This window comes from Perca fluviatilis, chromosome 17 (assembly GCF_010015445.1).
Source record: "Perca fluviatilis chromosome 17, GENO_Pfluv_1.0, whole genome shotgun sequence".
Classification (NCBI taxonomy): Eukaryota; Metazoa; Chordata; class Actinopteri; order Perciformes; family Percidae; genus Perca; species Perca fluviatilis.
This window is the reverse complement of record NC_053128.1, coordinates 31,895,878-31,914,374: the sequence shown is the minus strand read 5'-3', so window position 1 is coordinate 31,914,374 and position 18,497 is coordinate 31,895,878. Positions and strand designations below refer to the sequence as shown.

Sequence of the window (18,497 nt, the reverse complement as noted above, 5' to 3'; positions counted from 1 at the left end):
ATTACATGTGTAGGTAGGTGTGTATGCATGCGTTTTATGGATATGTATTTATGTATTGTTGTGGGTGATTTGGACCTTGAGTCTGTAATAAAAGTTTGATGATGATGATTAATATTATTATTCGAATATATTCAAATAGTTATTAATAATAAGTTGACCATTAAATGCCTTCAGTAAAGACCTATATTGGTTTCAAACTTAAGCAGGGGATTTTGAATCTTGGCTCTAGCTCGTGGATGAAAGCTTGAAACCCGCTCCCATAAATCACGTTAATGGGCCTCATATCTTCGCAAACGAACCATGTCAACATCTGTCGCTCTATTTTTGACGGGCATAGGGGAGGCCTTGTGAAAGAGATAGCATGGACTTGATTCTGGCCTGCCTCACCTCTGAACCCTCCCCCTCCTCTCCCTCCTCTCCCTCCTCCTCTTCCAGCTTGCCTGGATGTAGTGTTGACAGCTGGGCTCTCAAGTTGCTGGTCGTCATGTGGTATGTGAGTATGGTCCTACATATTTTACATATCGCTTTGTCCTTACTCGTGATTTTTCCCTGTTTCTTTGGGAACCCAAAATAGCTCCACACGTTGCTTTTCAAATTGTCAGGAGTGTAGATTTCAAACTCCTTGTCAGGCGTGTTTGTTGTAGGCGCTAACCAGGATGCCTTGCTAATGAGCTTGCGATTCACAACTTCACCAGGCCTGAAAAAGCCTTGGAATCTGAATTGAAAATGTTTACAATTTCTCTCTGAAATGTAGCGGAGTAGAATTAGAAAGTGGCATGAAAAGAAAAGACACGAGTAAAGTACAAGTACCTCAACATTTGGACTCAAGTACAGTACTGGAGTAAATGTACTTAGTTACATTCTACCACTGCTACCTTCCACACATTTATGACCTTTGTGTGGGAAGCGAGGCCATGAAATTCACTCGAGACAAAGGAGAAACCCTGAGCCAGACTGTGAAACTTTTCAAAGTGTTTTTGATGTTTCTGAGCCGTTGTTTTAGGGATTACAGCGTCTGTCGCTCAGTTGGTGCCGACTGTAATATCTATCAAACTATTGGATGGATAAAATCTTTTTTCAGATATCCAGACCAATGATTTGTCTCCATCTGCTGGTTGCCGTTGTTACATGTGCCTCTGGTGTGTGTGTGTCTTGTTTTTTCTCTCTCTCTCTCTATCTCTCTCTCTCTCTGTCTCTGTCCCTCTTCTGCCCTCCTCCTTCTGCCTGTTGCACACCTGAGTGTAATCAGTGCGCAGGTAGAGTGGGGGAGGTGATAAGAAGGCAGAGTGAAGGAACAGAGGCACATGGAGATCACACCAGCAACACACTATCACCTGGTTTTGCCAGAAGCAGGTTTGTGTTTACCAACCTCTATGCACACTTAGGTGCTGGAGTTTTGTTATTTTTAGTTTATTGTGTTAGTTTGGGCTGGAGATTACCGGTTGTTCAGTTATTCATTTTGTTTGTTCTGGGATTAGTTTACCCTTTTTAGGTATTTTAGAGGGAGACGCGGGGAGCGATGGCCCATTGCGAGGTTGGTTCAGCGTCTTCCCATCTTTTGTTCTTTTTGGCCGTGGTCTCCACTCCCTTTTGTTTCTGTTTGTTTGCTACATTTGGGAATGTTTTTGCATTATTTAATAAACCTTGTTGGTTAATTGTTAACCTTGTGTCTGGCATCCTTTTTTATATGTTGCATCCTCTAATCCCTTTTGAGCCTTGGTTTGTTTCTTTAAATGGAGGCCGTAAATAACAGTATGAATGGATACATGGTTATATGTTAGTGTTGTTAATTTAGCAAATAGCCTTCTTGATGTGTGTTCATAGTTTAAGTTAGCATCACACATGCTAGCACTGTTGTTAGCTGGCTTGTTAAGTCTGTGCTTTTTCTGTTGGGGTAACGTGATGTGTAAACTAATGTGATTAGGTTTCTTTTTGTTATTCAATGTCAGATGTTTGAAATGTATATCTGAATATAATTTAAGTTGATGAGTTTAGAACTACTGTGTACTTACACGAAGGCTAGTGTAAAAAGTGCAGAGGATCAGTAATTTATCAATAAAAGGTGTTTGTTTGACTAAAAACAGGCTGCGGTCCAGTGTAAACATGCTTAAAGGTGTCTACAGGGTGGAGGATAAATACTGATAAATCATGGCTATAAAGTATATAATTTTCTTTAATTATGTCTGTAAATGTACGACGCTTTACCTGAAGTGGTAATGACTGTAAAACCACGTAGCCCATGCTAGAGAGCTTCGTGCGGCTACGGTGCTCCAAATGGTGCGCCGTCAGGTCAGCAGTAGTTGGTGGTTCAGTTACCCAACAATAGGTGACTGTGAAGCGGGTACAGAGCAGTGCGAGCTGCCGGTTATTTCAGCGGCGATTACGATTGAAGTGATGATTCTGAGTAATTTCACCCTAGGATGACCTCGAGCTTTTTTCACCTGGATCGAACATTGGGGGAGTTAGCGTGATCAGCTGAATAGCTTAGTGCAGGTGCTAATGGATCCACGTTTGTATCTCGTAAATGACCCCACTAATAATGCCCGAAATGATACCAAACTTTTACAGTAGTACAAATGGGTTATGTACTCATAAAACGATGGATTGGAAAGTTTGTAAGTACACCAGAAGTTTATGTAAATAACACTTGCCTGCTGGCTTCTGCTCTCTGCTGCTGCTGCTACCGGGCAGTAAGAGTGCTTAGGGACGTCTACAAATTACAACACTTTTTTTTTTTTTTTTTTTTTTGTAGTAAAGTAAGTGCTGTAGTATAACTAGCAGGAGACAAGTTATAATTGAGGTAAGTTTGGAGACATTACCTTATTTTATCCATTAAATTAATAAATATTTTTGTTACATCTCTTGTCAGTGTTGCAATTTGTAGACGTCCCTAAGCACTCGTCTTACTGCCCGGTAGCAGCAGCAGCAGAGAGCAGAAGCCAGCAGGCAAGTGTTATTTAAACTCCTGATGTACTTACAAACTTTCCAATCCATCATTTTATGAGTGAATAACCTATTTGTACTACTGTAAAAGTTTGGTATCATTTCGGGCATTATATTAGTGGGGTCATTTACGAGATACAAACATGGATCCATTAGCGCCTGCACTAAGCTATTCAGCTGATCACGCTAACTCGTCCATTGTTAGACCCAGCTGAAAAAAGCTTCCGGGGGGTTGTTTGGATCGAGGTCATGGTGGAAAGGACCCTAGTGAAATTACTCTGAGCCATCACTTTAAGTTCTTCTCGTCTCTTGAACTTGAAAACATGCTGGCAGCATTTTCATTTGATGCACTATTGGTGTGTTTCCATTTCTACTAATGCATCATATCTTATAGACCTTTTTATAATACACTTTAATCTGCAAAGTAACGGCACTGTGAAACAAATGTAAACGGTGGGATATGTATCCACAGGAGCTGTGTTTTCAGATCCACAGGGATAAAAGAGGCAGAGCTGGCAGGTGATTTGACTTAATGAAACCCACCACCTGTTAGTCATCAAATGAGCTGCAGGCCTCAGTCTGAGTCCTGACCTCTGACTACATGTTGCATCTGCTCCTCACTGCTCTTCTATTTGCTGAATCCTCTAAAATGGTAAAAAATCAACACGTTGGATTTTACTTTCTGGGGGGGGGAAAGCAAACATTGGATTTTTTGTTTTGTTTTGGTCGCCTCAATCGTTTACCTCAAACTGAGAGGTTTGGATTTTAAATTGATTAAAATGTTTACAATCATGGGATGAATGTGTTTATTTAAAAATCTAAATGTGTGTTTTAACTACGTAGGCTATATTTGAGTTTTTATTGTTGTATACATGTTTTTGTCTTTGTGGAGTACTTGCTATGAATGAAATTAACTCTTTTTCTCTAATCTCTTTGTCTGTTTTAGTCAACTCCAGTCCTTTTACAGGAAGCTGACAAAGGTACAGTTTGGATTACAATCAATCACTAAATTTATTAGGTAGGCCTATTTTAAAAAAGTGTAATTGTGTTTTAACAACTTATCCAGATGACTGGATCTCCAGGAATACTCATTACATGGCGTCTAACCCAGAGACTTTACACGGTCAGTATTTCTATTAACCTATGTGTCCCAACCAGACTCACAGTCTGATGGTTCGGAGTATGCTATCTGTAAAGTGTCCGAAGTTAACCCTCGTATTATGTTGAAAAAAAATTACATTGATGATGTTACGGGTCAAAATGACCCGTACAGTGTAAATACACTCAAAACAAACTTTTTTTTTCCTCATCACAAACATTTTTTCCCCCAAAACTGTTTTACCAATTATTTAGTGAAATATTTCCAGTATACACTTGCATATTCCATGCATAGTAGCTAGATTTGGCATCCTAGGATGCCCATATTTTGATGCCATACTTGGCAGGCTTGTTGGGCATGTACTGTCAGAAGGGACAGCGCCCCCTGAATGGAACAAGGTGTTCATCTACAGTGACATGGGGACCAGGATTGTACATGACAGGTACAATTTTGACCCATTCATCCCATACATCTCTGATCTCAGCTAGTTTTTCTCTTTCACTCAACCAGCTCTGGTGTTGTGGAACACCCAAGCTTTCGTATGAATTGACTCCAAAGACATTGTTGCTAGAAATATTGGCCTTCCACTCATCATTCCACAGACTGACAATTGCTTCTCCCTTTTGACTTGTACACTCTAGCTAATACTATTCCATTTTATTTATAGTATCAAATCATAACAAGAGTTATCTCGAGACACTTTACAGATAGAGTAGGTCTAGACCACACTCTATAAATTCCAAAACCCCAACAATTACAGTAATTACCCCAAGAGCAAGCATTATCAGTGGCTGTTGCGACAGTGGCGAGGAAAAACTCCCTTTTAGGAAGAAACCTCGGCAGACCCAGACACTTGGTAGGCGGTGTCTGTTGGGGCCGGTTGGGGGTGTGATGAACATTGGCGATAATAGTCACATTAGAGATAATGGAACAGTGACCTCGAGGTAGTCATGGAAGTTCATGTCATAGCAGGGCACATCGTGTCGTACTGAGTAGTGCAGTCTCCAATACCGGATCCTGACTACTCTGTGCGTATGAACATCACAGCAGGGTGTTGCGGAATTTAAAATGGCACTGCAGAGCGCATAGGTGGATGCTGCGGATGCAGCAGGACTAGGATTTCAATGTATGCATGCAAGTCAATCTGATCCAGTGACTTCCATTTCTTTTGAAATACACACCTCCCCTGCAAGTTGGTCATGTCCACTATGATCCTATCTGTTGGTTGGGATATGAAGAGATGAAATGGTGATTGAATATCCTCAACTAGTGTGGCAGAAAATCTTGTGGGGCTTGGAGTCATCTTGATGACAGTCTGCCTTGGCGTCAGTGTGGTGATGTTGACCATTTTATGTTATCATCTTTAGCTATCCATGTTGAGGATGATTGCTGCCCATTGTTTTCAGCTAATGTATACTACACCAGACTGGTCCCCTGAATCCTCTTCATCATAGGAAAATTCACAATCCGGATCGTCCATAGCATCACACACACACACACACACACACACACACACACACACACACACACACACACACACACACACACACACACACACACACACCTACCTAAATGGGTGTTGAAAGTCTCTGGGTCAAAATGACCCGCAACATCATCTTTGTATACAAACTCTGAACAGACATTCCACTACACATCAGTGTGTCCAGATTTTATGAACAAGTTCATGACCCTAAATGAGGAAATGTCATACAATTTCATGAAGAAAAAGATAGGTTAACCAGTGTTTTGGTCAACACAAAACGCAAATGGGTCAAATTGACCCTTAACATAATACGAGGGTTAACTTCTGTTATGATTTGACACCATAAATGAAATTGCAATGTGTGTATTTAATTTGCAGGTAAGAAGAAAAAAGTTGAACAAAGAAAATCTGAAATATTAGTTTTTCTTTCTCTCATTTTTGACAGGGCTGATGTCCAAGAACAATGCAGTAGTGGTGGGAGACATGGTGTTGCCAGTAAGTAAAACGTCCTCTTTAAATGTGTTTTTAGGAATGTTTTAACTTGCTGTGTACATTTATTTAGGCTTTCACAAAGTTGCAGGACTTGTTGGGGACCAAAAATTCAGTTTCTGAGTAATAATTCTGAAATGTACCACATAAAACATTTTGATGCACTGCAGGCTCAATTTTTGTAAATTTTAAAAATCTGCCTGAAATTTTGTTGAGGACAATTTACAGATGTACTGGAGGCGGCAACAGAGCAATCTCAGAAATGGAATGTCGTAGATATAGACTACTTGCACAACAAGGCATGGGAAAATAGATTCCAGGTTGAAACAAAATCGAAATTACCCTTTACATTAGTAGTACTAATAGTTGCCGTGTTTGTGTTTTTAGGCACATTTGTTAGAGAAAAGACAAATGTGATACAATTTTTAATTATGCATTTTATGCATGTGTAGGAGTGAAATGTGATGGTATTTTTTTGTTTGTATAATAGTCTAAAAAAAACCTGATTTGAGTCTTGATTCCCCACCCTCTAACCAACTTTAAATTTTAACTTGAATTATATTGAAAAAAGTGTAATCAAATAAAGGTAACTTAAATGTAAATTACTTGCCCTTAACCAATACAAATAGAATTCATGTAATGAACCAGTATTCTACTTATGGTTGAATCAAATAATTGAGTTGGAAAGAAAGCACTTAGTTAACTTGGCTTAAGTTTAAATTGCATTAATGAAAACTTTTGATTTGAAAGCACTCAGATTATTAATGCATCTGATTTGTGTTAACAGATTTTGTTAATTTGATTAGGATAAACTAAATTTGTTGTGTCGTACCAATTGAAGTAATTAAGTTATTCCAACTATTTTCTTTTATAGTGTAAAAAGTGCTAGCAAGTCCGGGTGATTTGTTATGCATTTTTAAAGTTTGAAACTTTAGGCAGTTGCTGTAGTGCCACAATCAGGACTATGAGCCCTTAAAGCCAGTTAAAGAAATTTAGCATAGGACTGGACTTGTGTGCAATTTTTGGTAATTTTTCAAGCATGAAAAAGGCAGATTTCCTGTTAAGAATATCTGCAAACTGAAGATTGTTTAAGTTGTAATGCTTGCAACCAAACTCCGGATGTCACTTGTTTCTGAGTAACTGCACACACGTGAAGTTTATGTTTATTTGACGCCCACAGAGTGACAGGAACACTAGAGATACCGTATGAAATCAGAGCAGTTTTGAGTGTGGATTAAACAAGCATCCACTTAAAACAAAATGTTCCATGTCTCTGTTTACTGTTGTGTTTTGCAGCCGGTCGGAAAGATGCCATCCTCTCTGCTATGGTGATGCTGTCCAGACCCACCTGTGTCCTTCTACAAGCAAACCTCTGAGACGGATTACCTGCAGATGAGACAGGACTTGTGTGCTTTGAGTTTTCTCCCAGTGCAGACATCACAGGCCACATCTTCAGCTCCAGCATAGCAGTGATCAGCAGGAGCAGCTTGGAGTCCAGTATTCTTCAGCTCCTCCACTAAAACTGCTAACATGGTGTTTTTCAGCAGGACAGGCCTCGGTGTGAACATCTTCCTGCACGGAGGGTAGCTGTACTTATGATCCTCTTCATCCCAGTGGTTTTAATACAGTTCATGCAATAGTTGTCCACAGGGAGTAGTCACCACATCCTTCAGTAGATTGAGACAGATGGAACATGAGAAGATTTCTCTGTCCAGCTGAACTCGTTTCTGCGCCATTTCACCTCTCACTCAGTGACTACTGTCTGAGTCTCACTTCCTGAGAAGTAAAACTAGTTTGAGCTCCAATGTAAAAACGGCAGTGATACAACGTTGTACTTCCCCAGTATGTTGGTTACACCCATCTGCAAACTAGATCTGAAGGGGAGGGAACAAGGAAATATGTGCAGAGTGGAGCGGTCTGTGTTTGAGAGCAGGAAGAGGAGCAAGGGGTTATCAAGCTTTGTTCCTTCCTGGAAGAGGAGCGCTTTGAGAGAGATACTGTGTGTGTTGCAATGCCCATACTACAATTGGTATGATAGGAAAGATTTAATATATCCCAATACTTAGTATATCAAATTCAGTACGCCAAACATCATTACCACTTCAGGGAAAGTTGTACATTTACAGACATAGTTAAAAAAAAATATATACTTTATATCCATGATTTATCAGTATTTATCCTCCATCCTAATGACACCTTTTTAAGCATGTTTACACTGGACTACAGCCTGTTAGTCAAACAAATGCATTCTTTTACTGATAAATTACTGGTCCTTTTTACACTAGCCTTCTTGTAAACTGCTACACCCACTTCATGCGGTATTTTACATTAACTTGTATTTTGTAATTTGTTTATTTCTTATGTATTCTGCATGTGTGTGTGAAGAACTTTGTAACTGCACTAACTTGTTTTTCAAAAATGCTCTGTAAATAGTGTTACTTTTACTGCAGCGACTGATGTACATTCCTCTATTGAAACGCTCCAACACACCCTAAAACTCTGAACAAGTGATAGAAAACTCTGCTCATTTCTCTGACAAAGTAGTTTTAGTGAGGAAAATTGAAAGGACAGACTGCCTGACTCTAAACATGAATACTGTACTTTGTGGTGTTTCAGGAGGAAAAGTTCCTTGGTTAAAGTCTTTTAACGAAAACTCGTAGAATGCCTAACTCTAACAGCTTTATATCATGTCAACTCTAACTGCTTTTAACACATTCTTAACATTTTTCAATTTTTTTTCTCCAACCCAATTAACACTTTTATAGTACTTTTAACCCATATCTCAAAGGTATTTGAAGTAGTGAAATTTGGCGGGCAATGTACGAGCTGCCGTGGCCCCTGTAGGTTTACTGGTATTCTTAGTTAGGACACACTTCAGAGCCATAATATCCTGCTTAGTAGTGAAGTGAAATGTTACCTTTCAGTAGTTGACTATATTTCTGAAGTCATGTTGGCCTGCTGTTACATTAATGTGTATGTTGCACTCACTCGCACTGTTTCCGTGTGCCACTGCCAAGATTCAATGTTACCTTGTTAGTATGATTTTTTTTAAAAAGATTAATTTTTTTTTCCAAGTGAGGTAGTGACTTATGTTAAAGAATCTTATTAAACGCACTCTGAATAATCTATGAAACTGGCTGAGCTAGAGGATTTATGATTCTTTTGTATTCAGCAGCCATATCTCCTGCAGCCTTTCAACCCAGCACTACATCAGGTCAGTCACACTCAGACACTTAATAGCAAGCTTTGCATCTGGTCATGCTAACAAGTAACACTGGTTTAATCTATTACCCCCACAATGTTCTTTCTAATGTATATAGATCAAGTTACCTGTGATTCCCGGCAGCAGTTTACTGCTACAGTGATGCTTTGGCTGAGCCACTCGGGACAGTAGCTTCATTTCAGCCGCATTGAGTCCCAATATTAAGAGGTAGATTTCTCCCCCGTCAAAATACAGTACAGGTCAAAAGTTTGGACACACCTTCTCATTCAATGTTTCCTTTATTTTCATGACTATTTACATTGTAGATTCTCACTGAAGGCATCAAAACTATGAATGAACACATGTGGAATTATGTACTTAACAAAAAAGTGTGAAATAACTGAAAACATGTCTTATATTTTAGGTTCTTTGAAGTAGCCACCCTTTGCTTTTTTTATTAATAAGGGAAAAAATTCCACTAATTAACCCTGACAAAGCACAACTGTGAAGTGAACCATTTCAGGTGACTACCTCATGAAGCTCATTGAGAGAACACAAAGGGTTTGCAGAGTTATCAAAAAAGAAAAGGGTGGCTACTTTGAGGAATCTAAAATATAAGACATGTTTTCAGTTATTTCACACTTTTTTTGTTAAGTACATAATTCCATATGTGTTCATTCATAGTTTTGATGCCTTCAGTGAGAATATTTATTGACTCAGTGCAGAGAGGAAATGTTGGTTGTAAAAAGCAACAAGTGATAGAAAACTCTGCTCATTTCTCTGTGACGGAGCAGTTTTAGTGAGGAAAGTTGAAAGGACAGAGACTGACTGACTCTAAACATGAACACTGTAGTTTGTGGTGTTTCAGGAAGTAAAGTGCCTCAGTTATACTCCTCATATCAGTTTCACATTTTCTCCGTCAGCTTTGTTTGAAACCCTGGAATGAAGACAGGAAGAAAATACTTTGTTCATGTTAGTTTATTCATCATGTAAAGCTTCAGCTTGTTCACACATCCCATCAGTATACACTACACATCTTCCAACGAGCCTCACATGGTGCCCATCCCATGTCTCCCAATAAAGACATTTTTGGTGCATATTTGTACACATCCAGAAAATATCTAATGGCACCATTTTGTTATAATTAACATATTTCTAAGGCCTCGTACAAATACATTGATGCAAATATTCATCAACCCTTTAGAGCTCAGAGAAGTTATGTTTCAAAAGGACACCGGAAGGAGTGCTGCCTAAAGAAACTTGATTGATTGATTGATTTCTGGATCAAGACGATAAAACCGTAATCCAAAGGATGACTATGCTAAAGTAAAATACTTATTTCCAGCACAGTCCTTGGTGTTAGACACAGGTAACAATAGACAAACAAACAGACAAACTCAGACTAAAAAGACAGTATTAGGAGGGGGGGAAAAGACAATACATGAAACAAAATAAAAAACCAAAATGCTGTAAAAACTATCCAATTTAACATCAACATGTCAAAGTACTGTCCAGAACAGCTGATCTCTGTTCAGCAGGGGCGGAGCTTCTGGGACTCCAGCCCCAAATTTTTCCTTCAAAGCCCCGAATTTTGAGAATAATTTCAACTTTCTGTAATTTCCCCTCAGACTGGACCAGCAAATCAATGCAGCAACCCTACCTATGTTATGGGACTTATAGAAACAGAACCATTAGACAGTTTCTACCTGTTATGGGACTTATAGAATCAGAAACATCAGACAGTTTCTACCTATGTTATGGGTCTTATAGAAACAGAAACATCAGTTTCTGTCTCTCTTTAGGTGTCAGGAGGGAAAATGAGTCATCCTCAACATTTGTTGTGTTCTGGTTTCAGAATGATGAAGACAGTTGGAGACAGATACAAAACAGGAAAAACTTCAAAAAATGCAACAAAAATGTTGACAGCATAAAAAATGTTGATAAAAGTGTCAAAAATGTAGAAAAAAAGCAATTAAATGACGAAAAAGTGAAGTCACAACAATCAGCTCTCAGCAACAAACATGGACACTAAATAAGTCAAAGAGTTAAAACAGAATTTAACCCTTAAATGACTTCTGTCTATTTCAGTTTACACAATTCAACAGAGTCTCCAAATAAAACATAAAGCCTTAGTCCAGCATAGAGCGGCTGAGTGAATGTGGTCTGGACTCTGTGGAGGAGAGTCATGGTTTCAGAGACGCTGTAGAAGGACAGAAGACCTGCACTGTGATCCAGGTACACTCCTACTCTGGAGGACTCAGGACCTGAGATGGGAGTGTGGTGATTGTTGTACCAAAATGTATAAATGTTGTTGTTACAATATAACGCCCAAGATTTGTCATTTCGTCCAAATCCACATTCATCCGAGCTCCCTGCTCTGCTTATATTCTTGTATGCAACTGCTACAGAAACTCCTCCTCTCCCGCTCCTCTCCACCTCCCAGTAACAACGTCCAGTCAGACTCTCTCTAGTCAGGACCTGACACCAGTAAGTGAATCTTTCTGGGTGACTGAAATAAGACTGTTGTTGTCTCATTACTGTTGCTTTCCTGTTCCCCTCAGATAATAACAGCCGTGTGTTTGCTGTGTTCGGATCCAGTGTGATTTCACATGAATGTTTTAAGAATCCAGCTCTGGTCTTGGGCTCTGGTTGTGGCAGTAAAACGTCCACTTCAGTCCGTGTCAGTGAGACTTTTGTCCACTTCTCTCTCAGAACGTCCTGTAGTTCATCTCTGACTTCTGACACGGCCGCTGTCACATCCTCAAAGCAGCTTAGAGGAGTGATATGGATGCTGGATGTTGATTGGCTGAGTGGTGACAGTGAGGGGTAGTTGTGTAGAAACTGGTTGTGATCCTCTGTGTGTGAGAGCTTCTTCAGCTCAGCGTCTTTCCTCTTCAGCTCAGTGATCTCCTGCTCCAGCTTCTCCTGAAGCTCTTTGACTCGACTCACTTCACTTTTCTGCTGGGATCTGACCTGCTGCTCCACATCAGAGCTTCTTTTCTCCAGGAGACGGATCAGCTCAGTGAAGATCTTCTCGCTGTCCTCCACTGCTTTATCAGCAGAGAGATTGATGTTGAAGCAGCTTCACATCTTTCTCTCTGTCCTGGATTCTCTGCTGGATGTTATGTCGACTCCCCTCGAGCTCTCTCTGCCTCTCAGCTCTCTCTGCTGCAGCTGAGACTGTGTCGTGGCCTTTATGTTCCTCCACAGAGCAGAGATAACAGATAAGCTGCTGATCAGTACGGCAGAACATCTTCATCAACTCATCATGACGAGAGCAGACGATCTCCTGGAGCTTCTTGGACGGCTCCACCAGCTTGTGTTTCTTGAATTTCTCTGATTCATAATGAAGCTGAAGGTGTTTCTCACAGAAAGAAGCCAGACATTGCAGACAGGACTTGTGTGCTTTGAGTTTTCTCCCAGTGCAGACATCACAGGCCATATCTTCAGCTCCAGCATAGCAGTGATCAGCAGGAGCAGCTTGGAGTCCAGTCTTCTTCAGCTCCTCCACTAAATCTGCTAACATGGTGCTTTTCAGCAGGACAGGCCTCTGTGTGAACGTCTTCCTGCACTGAGGGCAGCTGTATCTGTACTTACGATCCTCTTCATCCCAGTGGCTTTTAATACAATTCATGCAGTAGCTGTGTCCACAGGGAGTAGTCACCGGATCCTTCAGTAGATCCAGACAGATGGAACAAGAGAAGGTTTCCCGGTCCAGCTGAACTCCTTTCTGCTCCATTTCACCTGTCGCTCAGTGACGACTGTCACTTCCTGAGAAGTGAAACTAGTCTGAGCTCTTATCTTAAAACAACAGTGGTACGCAGTTGTACGCTTGTTGGTACTTTGCAAACTGTAGCTCTGAAGGGGAGGGAACAAGGAAATATGTGCACAGAGTGGAGCTGGCTGTGTTTGAGAGCGGGAAGAGGGGGGAGGGGTTATCAAGCTTTGTTCATTCCTGGAAGAGGAGCACTTTGAGAGAGACACTGGGTGTTGTTGCTATGCCCATACTACTATTAGTATGACAAAATATATAGTTTGTCCCAATACATAATATGTCAAAAGCACAATGCCAAAAATGTGTCCTGATGCACCTAGTTGCATTTTGCAGTATACAACCCAGTGTGCTTTTCTGACCCACAATCCTCTGTGCAGCATATCTGAGCAAGAGGCTCAAAGTTCAAGCTGTGATGTTATCACAGAGTTTCATGTCCCGACTGTCTGCAGACTGTACTGCAGGCAACAGTATGTATTTTGTAAGAGCAACTGCAGTTTGTACTTAAAGTAAAAAGAAAAGGTACGTGATAAGGAACGCAGCAACACTTGTTTACATCAGAGCTCATTTCTCATTTAAAAACTTTGCTGACTTCAGCTTTTAGGAGGTAAACTCTTCTTAGAATCAGAGAGTTTGGAGACGGCTCCCCAATTTACTAAATGACTGAGTTGTCTTGCAATTAAGTTAATAAAAGTTTATTTTGTTTACAATAATTCAAACACTGTCCTTGCCTGAATCAGAGTAAATGAAAGCGACCTTAACTCTAACTGGTTATTATCTCTCTCAAACACCTGAGTGAAACTAAATCACACAATCCTAGGTAAGAAAAACAGCTCAAACAGAGAAGTCAACATCAGATTCAAGCTGTCTAGCAGTAAGAAACCTCCACAAGTCCAATGCACACTGCATGTTAATTATAAAAGGTTTCTGTCAGCCTGAAAACATGTTGTTAACTAAAAGCTGCAGACAAAGTAAGCTGAGGAGCTTTAACCTCCACTACATCCCTGGTTAGAAGGATGAAGGCGCCCTCTTGTGTCCTGCATCAGTTTCACTTGTTAACCTGCTGGGATGTTCACTGCAGGAAGACATGTCCAAACTTCACACAACATCAGTAAAGAGACATTTAATCAGATGTAATATCACACTGTGTTAGTTTGTTCACATGAGTCACACCCTGTAGTACTGATGCTGCATTCAGGTCTCATTGGAAACATGGGAGAGAATAGTTTCAGCTCTCAGGTTGTAAATAGTATGTGGGAATGTAAGATTTGAGGCCAAACGTTAGAACGTCTCTGACTTCTTGAATTTTGATGAACAATGTGAAGGAATTAATGAATGAAATATTTATTTCGAACTATCAAAAGAAAAGAATATATTTAAAAATGTATGAATGAATAACAAAAATACAAAAACAAAAATGTCAACAAAACAAGGGATAGGTAGAAGCCCTATGCTTATCAGGTCTTCCCCCCAGGCTTTACCACATCTAAATCACCATCCATCCATCTATCCATCCATCCTTGTCCACTTATCCGGGGGCACGGGGGCAGCAGCTCCAGCAGGGGACCCCGAACTTCCCTTTCCCGAGTCACATTAGCCAGCTCTGACTGGGGGAACCCCAGGCGTTCCCAAGCCAGGTTGGAGATATAATCCCGCCACCTAGTCCTGGGTCTTCCCCAAGGCCTCCTCCCAGCTGGACGTCCCTGGAACACCTCACTAGGGAGGCACCCAGGGGGCATTCTTACCAGATGCCCAAACCATCTCAACTGGCTGCTTTCGACGCAAAGGAGCCAGCCTGCTGAGGAAACCCATTTTGGCCACTTGTACCCTGGATCTCGTTCTGTCGGTCATGACCCAGCCTTCATGACAATAGGTGACAGTAGGAACCAAAATTATTCGGTAGATCGAGAGCTTTACCTTCTGGCTCAGCTCTCTTTTCGTCACTGTCAAACAACGTAAATCAGACCATTTTACAGAAGTACTACTCCAGTTTACATCCTACTTTATCTAGCTATTAAGATCAAGAAGAACACACAAAAACTAAAATCAAGCAGCATTAACATCAGTGTGATGTTCACTCTCCTTCCTCACTTCTGTACTTTTCAAAAATAAATCTTTTGAACCTTTTTTTTTAAATTGCAACATTTTTACACTTTGTTTGATCGATTCGTTAAGACTATTTCACAAAACCGTTGTGGTTTTGTGCAAAATAAACAGTGAGCTTTGTCCGAGCGTCTGTTGTTTGAAATTTAAATCCCCTCTTAAGTTGTAACCCCCCCCTCTCTATGTGGAAGTACGTTTAACCAAATGTAAAGGATCAACTCTACATTATCTGTTGTCTTTTGTGTGTCAAGCAACAAGTGATAGAAAACTCTGCTCATTTCTCTGTGACGAAGCAGTTTTAGTGAGGAAAGTTGAAAGGACAGAGACTGACTGACTCTAAACATGAACACTGTACTTTGTGGTGTTTCAGGAGGAAAAGGGCCTCAGTTATACTTTCATATCAGTTTCACATTTTCTCCGTCAGCTTTGTATGAAACCCTGGAATGAAGACAGGAAGAAAATACTTTGTTCATGTTATTTTATTCATCATGTAAAGCTTCAGTTTGTTCACACATCCCATCAGTAAAGTCTGTTCAAAGACTCTTGTTCAATGATATCATGAACAGATTAACTTCATCCACACAGTCACTTTGTTTGAACCAGATTCTCAGCTATGTAAAAAAGAATGAGTTATTGATTATGATTATGATAACATTTGGTCCGCCGAACAAATAAATGTAAATCTAGATTTCTTTACAAATAAAAGATTGATAGAAGCAAAAAAGGGACCAAAACATCTCAAACGGTGATAAAGAAAAAAAAGAGAAAAGTCGACAGTCGAAAACTGACAAAAAACATTGATAAATGCAACAAAACGTAAAAGAAATAGAATGTCAACAACAATCATCTCTCAGCAACAAACATGGAGACTAAATAAGTCAGAGTTTTTTAAATCAGAATTTAACCCTTAAATGACTTCTGTCTATTTCAGTTTACACAACTCAGCAGAGTCTCCATAACAATCATAAACCTTTAGTCCAGCATAGAGAGGCTGAGTGAATGTGGTCTGGATTCTGTGGAGGAGAGTCATGGTTTTAGAGACGCTGTAGAAGGACAGAATACCTGCACTGTGATCCAGGTACACTCCTACTCTAGAGGACAGAGGACCTGAGACAGGAGTTTGGACTTTGTTGTAATAAAATGAATAACTGTTGTTGTAACAATCTAACGCCCAAGATTTGTCATTTTGTCCAAATCCACATTCATCTGACCCCCCTGCTCTGCTGATATTCTTGTATGCGACTGCTACATAAACTTCTCTCCCTCTCCTCTTCACCTCCCAGTAACAACGTCCAGTCAGACCCTCTCTACTCAGGACCTGATACCTGTTAGTGAATCTGTCCGGGTGACTAGAATAAGACTGTTGTTGACTCATTAATGTTGCTTTTCTGTTCCCCTCAGATAATAACAGCATTGTGTATGCTGTGTTTGGATCCAGTGTGATTTCACGTGAATATTTTAAGAATCCAGCTCTGGTCTTGGGCTCTGGTTGTGGCAGTAAAATGTCCACTCCAGTCCCTGTCAGTGAGACGTTTGTCCACTTCTCTCTCAGGACGTCCTGTAGTTTATCTCTGACTTCTGACACGGCCGCTGTCACGTCCTCAAAGCAGCTCAGAGGAGTGATATGGATGCTGGATGTTGATTGGCTGAGTGGTGACAGTGAGGGGTAGTTGTGTAGAAACTGGTTGTGATCCTCTGTGTGTGAGAGCTTCTTCAGCTCAGCGTCTTTCCTCTTCAGCTCAGTGATCTCCTGCTCCAGCTTCTCCTGAAGCTCTTTGACTCGACTCACTTCACTTTTCTGCTGGGATCTGACCTGCTGCTTCACATCAGAGCTTCTTTTCTTCATCAGACGGATCAGCTCAGTGAAGATCTTCTTGCTGTTCTTCACTGCTTTATCAGCAGAGCGATTGATGGCCTCAGCCTGCTGTTGAAGCAGCTTCACATCTTTCTCTCTGTCCTGGATTCTCTGCTGGATGTTTTGTCGACTCCCCTCGAGCTCTCTCTGCCTCTCAGCTCTCTCTGCTGCAGCTGAGACTGTGTCGTGGCCTTTATGTTCATCCACAGAGCAGAGATAACAGATAAGCTGCTGATCAGTACGGCAGAACATCTTCATCAACTCATCATGACGAGAGCAGACGTTCTCCTGGAGCTTCTTGGACGGCTCCACCAGCTTGTGTTTCTTTAATGGAGCTGATTCATAATGAAGCTGAAGGTGATTCTCACAGAAAGAAGCCAGACATTGCAGACAGGACTTGTGTGCTTTGAGTTTTCTCCCAGTGCAGACATCACAGGCCACATCTTCAGCTCCAGCATAGCAGTGATCAGCCGGAGCAGCTTGGAGTCCAGTCTTCTTCAGCTCCTCCACTAAATCTGCTAACATGGTGTTTTTCAGCAGGACAGGCCTCGGTGTGAAGCTCTGCCTGCACTGAGGACAGCTGTAGCTGTAGTTACGATCCTCTACATCCCAGTGGCTTTTAATACAGTTCATGCAGTAGCTGTGTCCACAGGGAGTAGTCACCGGATCCTTCAGTAGATCCAGACAGATTGAACAAGAGAAGGTTTCCCGGTCCAGCTGAACTCCTTTCTGTGCCATTTCACCTCTCAGTGATGACTGTCTGACTGTGACTTCCAGTATGTGTGACTGTCTTATCAAGGGATCTAGGTTCAAGGTTCAGCTTTATTGTCATTATACAAAAAAGGGAGGAGTTATCAAGCTTTGATTCATGCCAGGATGAGGAGTGGCACCTTGAGTTTGGACATTGTTTCTTCATTTTAAATGACACCTCAGTTAAAACGTAAAAAAAAAATTACATTTCTAGTTGTAAAATACTTCTTGGCTCCTCAGATTATTGATGTCTCCATACTTCTGACCCTTACTCTCCTAAATGTTCCTTTTATTGGTTTAAAATCAACTGAAAGTTATAAAACTAAACTGCCATAAAACCCTTAAATTACTGTATAATAATGTCACAATCCTAGAATGTGTGTAAAAGGTGTCAGAGATAAGTACTCTGAACACAGGTGCATAACAAGATTACATTTTATCCCCTTTGTTATTTTCTCTGTAAACCACTCTGTTTAAAATCCAACACTGACACTTTAACTTCCTACTGTATGCTGATGATGTGGCGCTGGTTGGCCTTCTGTGTGAGGGGGACTCTGCAAAAGGTCAAACATATTTTAATCATTTCTCTGAGTGTGTTTAACACATAAAAGTTATCTTATCCAGCAACACACAAGACTCTCCTGATAAACTTGAACCTTTGACCATCACTGGATCCCCTGTAGAAACTGTCATTAGATTCAAATATGTCTTTATACAAAGAATCAGGTAAACATCAAGTGTAATTCTCATAAAGATATGAATATAAAAACACACGAGACAGTACAAACTATAAAACAACAG

At 40.5% G+C, this 18,497-nt stretch overlaps 1 protein-coding gene and 1 pseudogene across 1 annotated transcript; both read right to left on the bottom strand.

The window, feature by feature from the left end:
- Positions 1-10,245: 10,245 nt before the first annotated feature.
- On the bottom strand, positions 10,246-12,984 carry LOC120545687 (annotated as a pseudogene).
- Positions 12,985-15,555: 2,571 nt separating this feature from the next.
- Positions 15,556-17,715, bottom strand: LOC120545686 (tripartite motif-containing protein 16-like). The gene has a single exon (XM_039780240.1). The coding sequence runs from the start codon at positions 17,682-17,684 to the stop codon at positions 16,014-16,016; it is 1,671 nt and encodes a 556-aa protein (XP_039636174.1). The 5' UTR covers positions 17,685-17,715; the 3' UTR covers positions 15,556-16,013.
- Between the last annotated feature and the right edge of the window lie 782 nt (positions 17,716-18,497).